General features: G+C 41.4%; 1 protein-coding gene across 10 annotated transcripts in view; it reads right to left on the reverse strand.

The window, feature by feature from the left end:
- ralgapa1 (Ral GTPase activating protein catalytic subunit alpha 1) overlaps nt 1-16,006 on the reverse strand; it is a 78,551-nt gene extending 62,545 nt beyond the window's left edge. For 7 of the 10 annotated variants that reach the window (XR_005037706.1, XR_005037705.1, XM_036954705.1 and 4 more), the window contains exon 1: nt 15,616-16,006. Coding sequence is in view for 8 of the 10 variants with exons in the window: in XM_036954705.1 (XP_036810600.1) it covers nt 15,616-15,721 (106 nt within the window). In the remaining 2 variants the exon portion in view is untranslated. The remainder of the gene's footprint in view (nt 1-15,615) is intronic. The other 3 variants (XM_036954711.1, XM_036954709.1, XM_036954710.1) reach the window with 2 other exon arrangements.
- Nucleotides 16,007-16,293: the final 287 nt, after the last annotated feature.

A 16,293-nucleotide genomic window follows, 5' to 3' on the forward strand; every position in this document is an offset into this window, starting at 1 on the left:
GACGGAAGCTATACTGATACACTGGCAATACTAAAGTGCCTATAAGAACATCTAATAGTCAGAGGTACAGTGAGGCAAAAAAAAGTATTTAGTCAGCCACCAATTGTGCAAGTTCACCCACTTAAAAAGATGAGGCCTGTAATTTTCATCATAGGTACAATTCAACTATGACAGAAACAACGAGAAAAAATAACCCAGAAAATCACATTGTAGGATTTTTTATGAATTTATTTGCAAATTATGGTGGAAAATAAGTATTTGGTCAATAACAAAAGTTTCTCTCAATACTTTGTTGTTATATACCCTTTGTTGGCAATGACAGAGGTCAAACGTTTTCTGTAAGTCTTCACAATGTTTTCACACACTGTTGCTGGTATTTTGGCCCATTCCTCCATGCAGATCTCAGTGATGTTTTGGGGCTGTTGTTGGGCAACACGGACTTTCAACTCCCTCCAAAGATTTTCTATTGGGTTGCAATCTGGAGACTGGCTAGGCCACTCCAGGACCTTGAAATGCTTCTTACAAAGCCACTCCTTCGTTGCCCGGGCGGTGTGTTTGGGATCATCGTCATGCTGAAAGACCCAGCCACGTTTCATCTTCAATGCCCTTGCTGATGGAAGGAGGTTTTCACTCAAAATCTCACGATACATGGCCCCATTCATTCTTTCCTTTACACGGATCAGTCGTTCTGGTCCCTTTGCAGAAAAACAGCCCCAAAGCATGATGTTTCCACCCCATATGCTTCACAGTAGGTATGGTGTTCTTTGGATGCAACTCAGCATTCTTTGTCCTCCAAACACGACGAGTAAGGTTTTACCAAAAAGTTATATTTTGGTTTCATCTGACCATATGACATTCTCCCAATCTTCTTCTGGATCATCCAAATGCTCTCTAGCAAACTTCAGACGGGCCTGGACATGTACTGGCTTAAGCAGGGGGACAAGTCTGGCACTGCAGGATTTGAGTCCCTGGCGGCGTAGTGTGTTACTGATGGTAGGCTTTGTTACTTTGGTCCCAGCTCTCTGCAGGTCATTCACTAGGTCCCCCCGTGTGGTTCTGGGATTTTTGCTCACCGTTCTTGCGATCATTTTGATCCCACGGGGTGAGATCTTGCGTGGAGCCCCAGATCGAGAGAGATTATCAGTGGTCTTGTATGTCTTCCATTTCCTAATAATGATTGATGTATTATATTAAGTTAAAATAAGTGTTCATTCAGTATTGTTGTAATTGTCATTATTACAAATACATGTATTTTTTAAAGATCGTCAGATTAATCGGTATCGGCTTTTTTGGTCCTCCAATAAATCGGTATCGGCGTCGAAAAATCATAAAATCGGTCGACCTCTACAAAGAACGGCTGAGACATATCCAACATGGAGGAAAAAAAACATCTTGGCCCAAAGGTGACACCAGTAACTCATTTTGACATGACCTGGCTGAAGAGCTACACTTGTCAGAAAGTATTCTTGTTAATAGGAATATTAACTATCTTCCAAATTGAAGTTCACACACACACAATCATTAAAACATCACATCTCTAAATAGGGCTACTTAATGTTAGATCCCTCACTTCCAAGGCAGTTATTGTCAATTAACTAATCACTGATCATAATCTTGATGTGATTGGGCTGACTGAACCATGCCTTAAGACTGATGAATTTACTGTGTTAAATGAGGCCTCACCTCCTAGGTACACTAGTGACCATATACCCTGCGCATCCCGCAAATGCGGAGGTGTTGCTAACATATAGGATAGCAAATGTCAATTTACAGAAAAAAACACAATGTTTTCATCTTTTGAGCTTCTAGTCATGAAATCTATGCGCCCTACTCAATCACTTTTTTTTAGCTACTGTTTACAGGCCTTCTGGGCCATAGGCCTCACTGAGGAACTGTTTTGTCCAACATGTCTACGGCCCTACTCACTGCCACAGTCATACTCTGGACCCAGTTTTGTCCCATGGAATAAATGTTGTGAATCTTAATGTTTTTCCTCATAATCCTGGACTATCAGACCACCATTTTATTAAGTTTACAATCGCAACAAATAATCTGCTCAGTCCCCAACCAAGGAGCATCAAAAGTCGTGCTATAAATTCTCAGACAACCCAAAGATTCCTTGATGCCCTTCCAGACTCCCTCCATCTACCCAAGGACATCCGAGGACAAAAATCAGTTGACCGCCTAACTGAGGAACTCAATTTAACCTTGCGCAATAGCCTAGATGCAGTCACACCCCTAAAAACCAAAAACATTTGTCATAAGAAACTTGCTCCCTGGTATACAGAAAATACCCGTGCTCTGAAGCAAGCTTCCAGAAAATTGGAACGGAAATGGCGCCACACCAAACTGGAAGTCTTCCGACTAGCTTGGAAAGACAGTACCATGGAGTATCGATGAGCCCTTACTGCTCCTCGATCGTCCTATTTTTCCAACTTAATTGAGGAAAATAAGAACAATCCGAAATGTATTTTTGATACTGTCACAAAGCTAACTAGAAAGCAGCATTCCCCAGTGAGGATGGCTTTCACTTAAGCAGTAATAAATTAATGAACTTCTTTGAGGAAAAGATCATGATTATTAGAAAGCAAATTACGGACTCCTTTTTAAATCTAGGTATTCCTTCAAAGCTCAGTTGTCCTGAGTCTGCACAACTCTGCCAGGACCTAGGATCAAGAGAGACGCTCAAGTGTTTTGGTACTATATCTCTTGACACAATGATGAAAATAATCATATAACCTTCAAGCTGCATACTGGACCCTATTCCAACTAAACTACTGAAAGAGCTGCTTCCTGTGCTTGGCCCTCCTATGTTGAACATAATAAACGGCTCTCTATCCACCGGATGTGTACCAAACTCACTAAAAGTGGCAGTAATAAAGCCTCTCTTGAAAAAGCCAAACCTTGACACAGAAAATATAAAAAACTAGCGGCCTATATCGAATCTTCCATTCCTCTCAAAAAGTTTAGAAAAGACTGTTGCGCAGCAACTCACTGCCTTCCTGAAGACAAACAATGTATACGAAATGCTTCAGTCTGGTTTTAGACCCCATCATAGCACTGAGACTGCACTTGTGAAGGTGGTAAATAACCTTTTAATGGCATCTGTCCTCGTGCTCCTAGACCTTAGTGCTGCTTTTGATACCGTCGATCACCACATTCTTTTGGAGAGATTGGAAACCCAAATTGGTCTACACGGACAAGTTCTGGCCTGGTTTAGATCTTATCTGTCAGAAAGATATCAGTTTGTCTCTGTGAAATCTCTGACAAATCAACTGTAAATTTCGGTGTTCCTCAAGGTTCCGTTTTAGGACCACTATTGTTTTCACTATATATTTTACTTCTTGGGGATGTCATTCGAAAACATAATGTTAACCTTCACTGCTATGCGAATGACACACAGCTGTACATTTCAATGAAACATGGTGAAGCCCCAAAATTGCCCTCGCTGGAAGCCTGTGTTTCAGACATAAGGAAGTGGATGGCTGCAAATTTCTACTTTTAAACTCGGACAAAACGGAGATGCTTGTTCTAGGTCCCAAGAAAAAGACATCTTCTGTTGAATCTGACAATTAATCTTGATGGTTCTACAATCGTCTCAAATAAAACTGTGAAGGACCTCAGCGTTACTCTGGACCCTGATCTCTCTTTTGACGAACATATCAAGACTGTTTCAAGGACAGCTTTTTTCCATCTACGTAACATTGCAAAAATCTGAAATTTGATGCAAAAATTATACAGAAAAATTAACCCATGCTTTTGTTACTTCTTGGTTAGACTACTGCAATGCTCTACTTTCCAGCTACCCGGATAAAGCAATAAATATACCTCAGTTAGTGCTAAATACGGCTGCTAGAATCCTGACTAGAACCAAAAAATTTGATCATATTACTCCAGTGCTAGCCTCCCTACACTGGCTTCCTGTTAAGGCAAGGGCTGATTTCAAGGTTTTACTGCTAACCTAAAAAGCATTACATGGGCTTGCTCCTACCCATCTTTCTGATTTGGTCCTGCCGTAACATACCTACACGTACGCTACGGTCACAAGACGCAGGCCTCCTAATTGTCCCTAGAATTTCTAAGCAAACAGCTGGAGGCAGGGCTTTCTCCTATAGAGCTCAAATTTTATGGAATGGTCTGCCTACCCATGTGAGAGATGCAGACTCGGTCTCAACCTTTGAGTCGTTATTAAAGACTCATCTCTTCAGTAGGTCCTATTTTATTTATTTTTTCCACCTTTATTTAACCAGGTAGGCAAGTTTAGAACAAGTTCTCATTTACAATTGTGACCTGGCCAAGATAAAGCAAAGCAGTTCGACACATACAACGACACAGAGTTACACATGGAGTAAAACAAACATACAGTCAATAATACAGTATAAACAAGTCTATATACGATGTGAGCAAATGAGGTGAGATAAGGGAGGTAAAGGCAAAAAAGGCCATGGTGGCAAAGTAAATACAATATAGCAAGTAAAACACTGGAATGGTAGATTTGCATTTGAAGAATGTGCAAAGTAGAAATAAAAATAATGGGGTGCAAAGGAGCAAAATAAATAAAGTAGGGAAAGAGGTAGTTGTTTGGGCTAAATTATATGTGGGCTATGTACAGGTGCAGTAATCTGTGAGCTGCTCTGACAGTTGGTGCTTAAAGCTAGTGAGGGAGATAAGTGTTTCCAGTTTCAGAGATTTTTGTAGTTTGTTCCAGTCATTGGCAGCAGAGAAAGGAAAGGAGAGGCAGCCAAAGGAAGAATTGGTTTTGAGAGATATACCTGCTGGGGCGCGTGCTACAGGTGGGTGATGCTATGGTGACCAGCGAGCTGAGATAAGGGTAGTCTGGCCCAGGAGTGTGAAGGTGAACAGAAAGGCACTGGAGCAACGAATCGCCCTTGCTGTCTCTGCCTGGCCGGTTCCCCTCTCTCCACTGGGATTCTCTGCCTCTAACCCTATTACAGGGGCTGAGTCACTGGCTTACTGGTGCTTTTCCATGCCGTCCCTAGGAGGGGTGCGTCACTTGAGTGGGTTGAGTCACTGATGGTCTTCCTGTCTGGGTTGGCGCCCCCCTTGGGGTGTGCCGTGGCGGAGATCTTTATGGGTGATACTCGGCCTCGTCTCAGGATGATAAGTTGGTGGTTGAAGATATCCCTCTAGTGGTGTGGGGGCTGTGCTTTGGCAAAGTGGGTAGGATTATATCCTGCCTGATTGGCCCTGTCCGGGGGTATCATCGGATGGGGCCACAGTGTCTCCTGACCCCTCCGGTCTCAGCCTCCAGTATTTATGCTGCAGTAGTTTGTGTGTGTGGAGTATTTCTAGTGTCTTATCATGTGTCCTGTGTGAATTTAAGTATGCTCTCTCTAATTCTCTCTTTCTTTCTCTCTCGGAGGACCTGAGCCCTAGGACCATGCCTCAGGACTACCTGGCATGATGAGTCCTTGCTGTCCCCAGTCCACCTGGCCGTGCTGCTGCTCCAGTTTCAACTGTTCTGCCTGCGGCTATGGAACCATTGTCCTGTTCACTGATATTACTATTATTTGACCATGCTGGTCATTTATGAACATTTGAACATCTTGCCCATGTTCTGTTATAATCTCCACCCCGCACAGCCAGAAGCGGACTGGCCACACCTCATAGCCTGGTTCCTCTCTAGGTTTCTTCCTAGGTTTTGGCCTTTCTAGGGAGTTTTTCCTGGCCACCGTGCTTCTACACCTGCATTGCTTGCTGTTTAGGGTTTTAGGCTGGGTTTCTGTACAGCACTTACAGATATCAGCTGATGTAAGAAGGGCTATTAAATACATTTGGTTTGATTTGATTTAAAACGGAACCCCACTCTCAAAATCCAGCTTCCTCAGCTGGCCCAGTTGTGTGCCAGAACTGTTCCGCCCTGAACAATAGCCAAGCTTGGGGAAGGAAGGGGACATGTTCTTGTTGACTTTCTCTGCTGAGATAGCAACAGGCAGAACCACTATTCCACCTCCAAAATAGAACACACGGAAGAGAAAAGTCTCCTTATCAGATAGGCTAGTGACTGCATCTAAAATGGCACCCTATTCATAACTTTTGACCTAGAACTCTGGTCAAAAGTAGTGCACAATAGGGAATAGTGTGCCATTTGGGAAGCACACAGTTTGTGGAAGAGAGCAGCGTCAGGCGGGTAAGAACACTTCGGAGAGACTAATGGCCCACTCTCTCCCTGGTCATGTTTACATGAAGGATGTAGTCAGCAGCACTAAGCTATGCCAAGCCTTTGTCTATAGCACACAGATATACTACTGCGATTAGGAACATTGACTAGGTCCAACCATACACATTGTCTGTCTGGATTTGTTCTTTTGACATGGTGGTAGTACTAGTACCCTGGGCCATTCAAACCTAAATGATGCATTCAGACCAGTGCCTGGCTCCGACAACACTATGGGTGCACCCAAATGCCCCCCTATTGCCTATACAGTGAACTACTTTGACCAGAGGCCATATGGTTCTGCACTGTATAGGGTGACATTTGGGACACAGATTATGGTAGTTACATATACAACAGAAGAGGGCCCCATTCATTTTATGAAATAGCAAAACTTCAAGATATCCTAATAATAATACTCTTGAGCTCATTGGATTGTTTGTTATAGCCTCAATTTGGTAGCGTGATGTCCACTGTTGTCTAGAGCTGCTGGCTGATAGGCTAATAGAATTAAACAGCATCTGACTGTAAATAAAAGGAAATAAAGGACAGGGCATTGACTTGACATGATCAACTCCTCATTCCCAAAGACACAGACAGGCAGATGTTGTTCTGAGTTAGGCTACCACTTGCAAGTTGCCATAATGTTTAGCCTGCTGCTGCTTGAAATTATCGACATTTAATAACTATCCCCCCACCCCTCTATTAGTTTCTTTCTATTGAAGATTTTGGTTAAAGAAACTGTCTTGTGAAAATCTCACTTTTAAAAAGTTTATACTTTGTTAACGCATACCCGAATGTTGTTGACTCATCCCATACGCATGTGGCCAAAGCATGAATTCGAGAACAAAAAAAACACTTAAAGTTCCTCACCTCAAATTTGTATCTCAAACAGAGAGATTCTAAAAAAGCTTGCTATTTCCTAAAAGGATGATGTCATCCTCCTGAGGAGGATGCAGTCTGATTAGCAGTCCACTTGCACAAATATTTTCAATGGCTGATATACACCCTAACCATTCTATTGTTGGGGTACACCAACACCATTCCAACACAGAAAAGCTCATTTTTAAACATAGTTAATTACAATAATTTGGAAGGAAAACAATTTCACTCACATTGTTATTTATTGTAGGTTCATATTTCATAGAAATCAGGAAACACTGGACAGTTACTTTAAAGAAGCACTGAATGTGGATTAAGCTACAGGAAACACTGACATAGGTTACACATTGTGTGGCGTCATGCCTGAAGCTTGTCCTCTGTTGCTCAGCTGCCATTATGGTCAGGTAGCCACACTTCTCTCTATTAGGCCGAGCCTATATCCTCAACATGATTGCGTGATTCTTATCTGGGCCTGAAATTCCCCATGGATAGTGTGCGTGTCAGGGCACACAAATCCCACTTTCCAGAGTGCAGTTCCTAGCCTACTCCCTCCTCCTTGGCAAACTGAAGCCACTGAAGGTGTACACTGTGTGCAGCACAAAAAAAAAAAACAGGGAACAATACCTCTACTTTCTAAATAAAATGTGCATTTACAGTTCCCTAGCTAAAGCACAGCACTCAAGTAATGTCTTTAGACTGTCACAATTAACGTATTTTTGCTAGATACTACAGTTGTGATATTAGCCTATAGTCTTACATGAATTAACCGACACACTTTTCTTAATTCATCAACAACCAATAAGATGAAACACTAGGCCTAACATCTCATTTAAAACATTACATTATTACACAGCATGTGGCTGTTGTTTCTCAGCAGCACACACGCCTCTCCAACCTCTGCTATTGGCACAGCAGCACAGTGACACGATGACAGTCTGTGCTCCCACAGTAGTTGCTGTACTGGGGGACAATGGAAACAGGAAACCTGGTAACGGCATTGAATACAATAGAGGAAATGGGTTCATGAGATGGAACTGCAATGTTTCACTCACAAGTCACAATGCCATGAAGCTTTCATCATTTTCAGAGCTACTGCAAAACCAACATCATTCAACCATCTACTCATTTCCACTCAAGAGCATATCAAAAAAGGCCTTGGAACATGCCATGCAACAAAGGGGATTGTGGCTTTAAACTCAGGACCCTTTGAGAATATAGTATTGCAATTCCATGATAAGAGTGATTATGGGACTTGAGCTGTGTTTGAATACTCATACTAACTGCACTAACTGTACTATTTGTGACGTGGATTGAGTACATGGTATGCTTATTGATCATAGTATGTCAAAAGTTCCCGGATGTCATACTAAATTAGTCAAAATATGAAGTATACACGCAGGCTTCACATTGTTTTTAGATTTGAAATTGGTGGAAAATATGCAGCCGAAGTACAACAAGACTAGATACAATTACTTAAAGCAATGAATTTGTGACAAATGTTAAGAAAATATTGAGTAATGTAATGACGTTACGTTGGCTTACAATTGGTTTGCAACGTCGTCTTTACGAACCACATAACATATCATTACAGCAGTATGTACCGTTTGCTAGCTAGCTACCTAACGGTAATGTTAGTTGGCTACTTATACATCAAACTTGCCAGTATATTAACTATAGGCTAACTAACTACTTAACGTTTATTGACTTGATTATTCCCATCATTCTTAGCTTAGCTAAATGGTATAGTCGTTGTGCGTTCTCAATGGACATTCAGGTGCTTTCGTAAATTCATTCTGGCTATCTACTCCGATTTCAGTGCACTCGTCAGAGTACAAGAGCGCAGAATAATTAATTTACGAGCGCTGAACACCCGTTGAATATGGCTGGGGTCAGTAAACTTTGCCAAAAATAATAATTAAATGGTTGCAAGCAGCACAGTTACAGTCATCAACGCTCTGGATAACATGAAAACTGCTTAACTAGCTCTGCTAGGGCGAGTAACATGATCAGTGTTCCCCTTGTGTTCTCATTGTGTACCTCCTGATTCATGCTTACAAGCAAAAATTAAAGCAGGAAGCACCAGTGACTCAGTCTATAAAAAAAGTGGTCAGATGAAACAGATGCTAAACCACAGGACTGTTTTGCTAGCACAGGCTGGAATATGTTCCGGGATTCTTCCGATGGCATTGAGGAGTACACCACATCAGTCATTGGCTTAATCAATAAGTGCATCATTGACGTCGTCCCCACAGTGACTGTACGTACATACCCAAAAGAGAAGCCATGGATTACAGGCTAAAAGGTAGAGCTGACGCTTTGAAGGAGCGGGACTCTAACCCAGAAGCTTATAAGAAATCCCGCAATGCCCTCCGACAAACCATCAAACAGGCACAGCGTCAATACAAGAATAACATTGAATCGTACTACACTGGCTCCGACGCTTGTCGGATGTGGCAGGGCTTGCAAACTATTACAGACTACAAGGGGAAGCACAGCCGAGAGCTGCCCAGTGACACAAGCCTACCAGACAAGCTAAATAACTTCTATGCTCGCTTTGAGGCAAGTAACACTGAAACATACATGAGAGCATGAGCTGTTCTGGACAACCGTGTGATCACGCTCTCTGCAGTTGATGTGAGTAAGACCTTTAAACAAGTCAACATTCACAAGGCCGCAGGGCGACGGATTACCAGGACATGTACTCCGAGCATGCGCTGACCAACTTGCAAGTGTCTTCACTGACATTTTCAACCTCTCCCTGTCTGAGTCCGTAATACCAACATGTTTTAAGCAGACCACCATAGTGCCTGTGCCCAAGAACACTAAGGTAACCTGCCTAAATGACTACCAACCCATAGCACTCACATCTGTAACCATGAAGTGCTTTGAAAGGCTGGTCATGGCTCACAACACCATTATCCTAGAAACCCTAGACCCACTCCAATTTGCATACAGCCCCAACTAATCCACAGATGATGCAATCTCTATTGCACTCCACGCTGCCCTTTCCCACCTGGACAAAAGGAACACTTAAGTGAGAATGCTAGTAATAACTGACTACAGCTCAACACCATAGTGCCCTCAAAGCTCATCACTGAGCTAAGGACCATGGGACTAAACACCTCCCTCTGCAACTGGATCCTGGACTTCCTGGCGGGCCGCCCCCAGGTGGTAAGGGTAGGTAACAACTAGAGGTCGACCGATTAATCGGAATGGCCGATTTCAAGTTTTCATAACAATCGGAAATCGGTATTCTTGGGTGGCGATTTGCCGATTTAAAAAAATTAATCTTATACCTTTATTTAACTAGGCAAGTCAGTTAAGAACACATTCTTATTTTCAATGACGGCCTAGGAACGGTGGGTTAACTGCCTTGTTCAGGGACAGAATGACAGATTTTCACCTTGTCAGCTCAATCGTTGGACGACTGTACCTAACCATAAACACCAATGCCTTTCTTAAAATGAATACACAGAAGTATATATTTTTAAACCTGCATATTTAGCTAAAAGAAATCCAGGTTAGCAGGCAATATTAACTAGGTGAAATTGTGTCACTTCTCTTGCGTTCATTGCACGCAGAGTCAGGGTATATGCAACAGTTTGGGCAGCCTGGCTCATAGAGAACTAATTTGCCAGAATTTAATGTAATTATGACATAACATTGAAGGTTGTGCAATGTAACAAGAATATTTACACTTTGGGATGACACCCATTTGCTAAAATACCGAACGGTTCTGTATTTCACTGAAATAATGTTTTGTTTTTGAAATGAGTTTCCGGCTTTTGTGGAGCGATGGGTAACGCTGCTTCGAGTGTGGCTGTTGTCGATGTGTTCCTGGTTTGAGCCCAGGTAGAGGCGAGGAGAGGGACGGAAGCTATACTGTTACACTGGCAATACTATAGTGCCTATAAGAACATCCAATAGTCAAAGGTATATGAAATACAAATACAAATGGTAGAGAGAGAAATAGTCCTATAAATACTATATTAACTACAACCTAAAACCTCTTACCTTGGAATATTGAAGTTTCACGTTAAAAGGAACCACCAACTTTCAGATGTTCTCATGTTCTGAGCAAGGAACTTAAACGTTAGCTTTTTTACATGTCACATATTGCACTTTTACTTCTCCAACACTTAGTTTTTGCATTATTTAAACCAAATTGAACATGTTTCATTATTTATTTGAGGCTAAATAGATTTTTATTGATGTATTATATTAAGTGTTCATTCAGTATTGTTGTAATTGTCATTATTTCAAATAAATAAAAAGAAAAATTGGCCGATTAATCGGTATCAGCTTTTTTTTGGTCCTCCAATAAATCGGTATCGGTGTTGAAAAATCATAAAATCGGTCGACCGCTAGTATATACTCATTAAGTATGTAGTACACAGTATGTTAGCATGGGTATACAAACACAGCTTCAGACTTTTCACCTTAAAATGCATACCAAACAAAAACCTGATTGTGCTGTTGGTGCCATCATATGCTAAACCAAACTTTTGATCTGCACTGTTCAAGTAAATGCGTTTTAGTAAAATTGTGTGGAAATTGTTGAAAGTAGTCCTTGTGCATAGAATTGTATGGTTTGTTTAACTTTGTAATCATTGGTTTTTGTTTGACAGCATCACTGTTACCGTGGAATTTCCCAGTTGGATTCTGCACTCTCGAGCTGTGTTCGAATACTCATACTAACAGCACTATGTAGTATGAGTATGCAGTATGATTACAGGTCATAGTATGGATATATGCAAAAAGTTCCCAGATTTCACACTACGTTTGCCAAAATACGAAGTATACAAGCAGTGGAAACTATTTCCGTGCAGCAGTCACCAACGCTCTAGATAACACGAAAACAGCCTAACCAGCTCTGCTTGGCCAAGTAAAATGGTCAGAGAGAGGTGTTCTCTCATTTGTGTCTGGAAGTAGCTGGCAAGCTAGTCAACATTAGCAAGTTAGCTTCGATGTTTGACTGCCGTCGTGGGGTCACTTTACTGACAAATCCCAAAGGCAGACCCAGTTTAAATTAGCTGTTTTTCACAGGGTCCACCCAATGTCACTGACAGAGCTAAGACCATCTTCCAAACAGACCCCTATTGACCTGACTCTCATGCAGGCAGCTCTTTGATGAACTCCCTCAATGAATTGAATGAGATCTCCAATCTGGTTTTATTATACAGTGCCTTCATAAAGTATTCATGCCCCTTGACTTATTTTTTTCTACAAATGATTGAAAATTAAACAAATCTAATTAACATACAGGGCCAGTCAAAAGATTGGACACACCTCCTCAAATGAGCTCAGGTGCATCCAATTTCCTTTGATCACCCTTGAGATGTCACTACAACTTGATTGGGATCTACCTGTGGCCAATTCAATAGTTTGGACTTGACTTACACTGAACAAAAATATAAAACGTAACATGTAAAATGTAGGCTCCGTGAAATAAAAATTATCCCAGAAATGTTCCATATGCACGAAAAGCTTATTTCTCAAATGTTGTGCACGTTATTACCTTCCTGTTAGTGAGCATTTCTTCTTTGCCAAGATAATCCATCCACCTGACAGGTGGGGAATATCAAGAAGCTGATTAAATAGTATGATAATTACACAGGTGCAACTTGTGTTGGGGACAATAAAAGGTCACTAAAATGTGCAGTTTTGTCATACAACGCCACAGACGTCTCAAGCTGAGGGAGTGTGCAATTGGCATGCTGACTGCAAGAATGTCCACCAGAGCCGTTTCCAGAGAATTTAATGTTCATATCTTTACCATAAGCCGCCTCGATTGTCATTGTAGAGAATTTGTCAGAATGTCCAACCAGCATAACAACCGCAGACCACGTGTAACCACACCAGCTCAGGTCCTCCACCTTGGTCTGAGGGGGGAGGAATCTTTGAAATTGTTGACCGTTGCATTCATATTTTTGTTCCGTATAGAAAGAAACACACCTGTCTATATAAGATCCCACAGTTGACAGTGCATGTCAGAGCAGAAACTATACAATGAAGTCCAAGGAACTGTCTAGAAGATTATTATTATGATGAGGCATATATCCGGGGAAGGGTATAAAACAATTTGAGTGTTGACAGTTTCCAAGAGCACAGTCGTCTCCACCATTGGGAAATTGGAAAAAAATATGTTACTACCCAGACTCTGCCTAGAGCTGGCAGTCAAACCAAACTGAGCAACCATTCAAGAAGAATCTTGGTCAAATCAAATTGTATTTGTCACATGCGCCAAATAGAACAGGTGTTGACCTTACAGTGAAATACTTACTTATAAGCCCTTAAGCAACAATGCAGTTCAGAAAAAAAAAAAAAAAAAAAAAGACAACAGTCTATGACTAGTGCGGCTGGAGTCTTTGACAATTTTTAAGGCCTTCCTCTGACACCGCCTGCTATAGAGGTCCTGGATGGCAGGAAGCTCAGCCCCGGTGATGTACTGGGCCGTACGCACTACACTCTGTAGTGCCTTGCGGTCGGAGGCCGAGCAGTTGCCATATTGGGCAGTGATGCAACCCGTCACAATGGTGTTGGAGTCGTGCCTGGCCGTGCAAAGCTTAAGTAGGCTACGCTGTTAGCTAGAAGAGTCCGCTGTTTCAGCCTCTGTAAGTGTCTATTGTATTTCTTTGCAGCGCATACATCATTTCAGATTTTCAAAATGTATGAAATCTCAAATCTACTGCAAAGCCATAGCTAATACCGGACACTCATTCTTCTAAACTCCCAACTCCATTTAATGGCAAGATTTTTATATTCATTTTTGATTATACTTTTGTAATGCTTTTTGTGACATGGATCATAATTACAGTTACAGTCTACCAGGTTGTGTGATCCTTGTAATGTTACATGGAAAATACAACCAATGGGACGCAGAATTAAATGTATATCACACTCGCACAAATGCGACCAGTTATTTTTCGTATTTGCATTAAAAAAAATCACTAGCAAATGCAAGTGAACTGTTGGCACTTTAGAGCCCACTGAATGTCCATCTTATGTTCGCTAACGTTAGCTTAAAACAATTAGTGTTTACCTTTCCACAACAACACAGAGTCGAAAAGGGATTTGTCCATGTGTTAACGTACAGCTGACAGTCAGCAAACTCAGCATCACAACAAACAGGAGGAGGGACAGACATTGGGTAGCTACGTCAAATAATAATGCATTAATCTCCTTTAAATCTTGACACAAACTCCGTAAATGTCTGTGTGTTGCAGCTCGAGAATCAGGATGTTAGATTTACTCAGTGGATGTATTTTTTATTACAAATGGTTTAAAAAAGAATAATAATCAGGCCTTCTTCATTTCTGCATACTTTTAACTCGGATCTCATACCTGCGTACATAGACAGAGAATTGCGTAGTTGGTACACAAAATGCATGCATGTTGGCAGGTCTGCTGTATTGACGCTGTGCCTGTTTGATGGTTCGTCGGAGGGCATTGCGGGATTTCTTATAAGCTTCCGGGTTAGAGTCCCGCTCCTTCAAAGCATCAGCTCTACCTTTTAGCCTGTAATCCATGGCTTCTGGTTGGGGTATGTGCGTACAGTCACTGTGGGGACAACGTCCTCGATGCACTTATTGATAAAGCCAGTGACTGATGTGGTGCTCCTCAATGCCATTGGAAAAATAAAGGGAAATATTCCAATTTGTGCTAGCAAAACAGTCCTGTAGTTTAGCATGTGCTTCATCTGACCACTTTTTTACAGACACTGTCGCTTCCTATGGGGATGCTTTTCCCACAGCAGGGACAGAGACAGGTAAGGATAAAGGGAACAAAATGAATGGAACCAAATGCAGGCAAATCCTCGATGAGAACCTGCTTCAGAATGCAAACAACCTTAGACTGGGGCAAATATTGAAGAGGACAATGACCCCAAGCTTACAGCCAACGCAACACTGGAATGGATTCAGAACTAGAATTTACAAGTCCTTGAGTGGCCGAGCCAAAACCCAGACTTGAATCCCATTGAAAGTTCGAAAAATTCTAAAAACATGTTTTCACTTATCCATTATGGGGTAGTGTAAGAAACATAAATGTAATACATTTTGAATTCAGGCTGTAACAACAAAATGTGGAATAAGTCAAGGGGTATTAATCATTTCTGAAGGCACTGTATGTCCCATCTTTAGTCCACAAATAGAGAATAAGACAAGTGGCAAAACAGAAATCAAGGACTGCTGACAAATGTGATTAACGTATATCAAAACATGGATGACGTCTCGATTCCTATCCTAAACCACTGATTACAATTGGTATGCAACCATATTGTTTTGACATAACTTGTACTGTTTGCCACACATTTCAGCACAGCAAATTCATTTCAAGCGTTGCAATACAATAAAATATGATATTATATAATGGCTAGCTACAACTGTACGCTTCCAATCTGTCCAATGATGCGAGTAGAAACAAGCCAAGGCATGTTAGCTACTCTGCATCAACAGAAAAAGTCGCGAGCTCGCTTCGGTAGCTTTGGTTTAGCTGTAGCATCAAGCTACTGTATAGCCTAGCTAGCTAGCCGACCAAAATGTCTCATTTCGACTTACCACTAACAATCCGCAAGTGTTTCAGACGTGTCAGGACATCTTTTTTTGGATCCAACACTTTCAGTGTAGATTTTTTGACGTCCCCATGAGGCTTTTTGGAAAACATTCCGAAAGCAGGAGACGAAAGAATTTGTAGGGAGCAAGCCCCTTCTAATCTTCTTCAAACGATAGCTAACCACAAGTGAGCTGTGGGACCGTTGTCATTTGATGTAACGTTACTGCGACCTAACAGTCTTATGGACGATAAAAATGTATATAAATAGATAAAATTAGTTGAGAGGTGTGCATTTTCCAGAAGAAAAGCGTATGTAAAATGTTGCTACCCTCTCCGTAACCCAACCAACACACCTCTCCGCAAAATCTCAAAACATGGCGGAGTTTGAGAAATGAAAAACAAGGTAATGGAAATCAGAGCAATTCAACTACGTAATAGGGTAGTGAAATAATGTAGTGGCTGGTTTGATTCATTAAAACATTGTACATGACATTCAGAACCTAATAAATGGCGTAATGTTGCCCAAGCAAGAAAGCAATCTGTAATTGTAATTGCAAAGACCACTCAATGAAAATGCTAAAGTTTCACATTATATGGAAAAGTGAATCGATGGCTTTTTCTCCAAGTGTTTATCATGTTGATCTGTCAGACTTCTGTCTGTGTTCTAACAAGAGGCAGAGAGA

Source organism: Oncorhynchus mykiss, chromosome 19 (assembly GCF_013265735.2).
Source record: "Oncorhynchus mykiss isolate Arlee chromosome 19, USDA_OmykA_1.1, whole genome shotgun sequence".
Classification (NCBI taxonomy): Eukaryota; Metazoa; Chordata; class Actinopteri; order Salmoniformes; family Salmonidae; genus Oncorhynchus; species Oncorhynchus mykiss.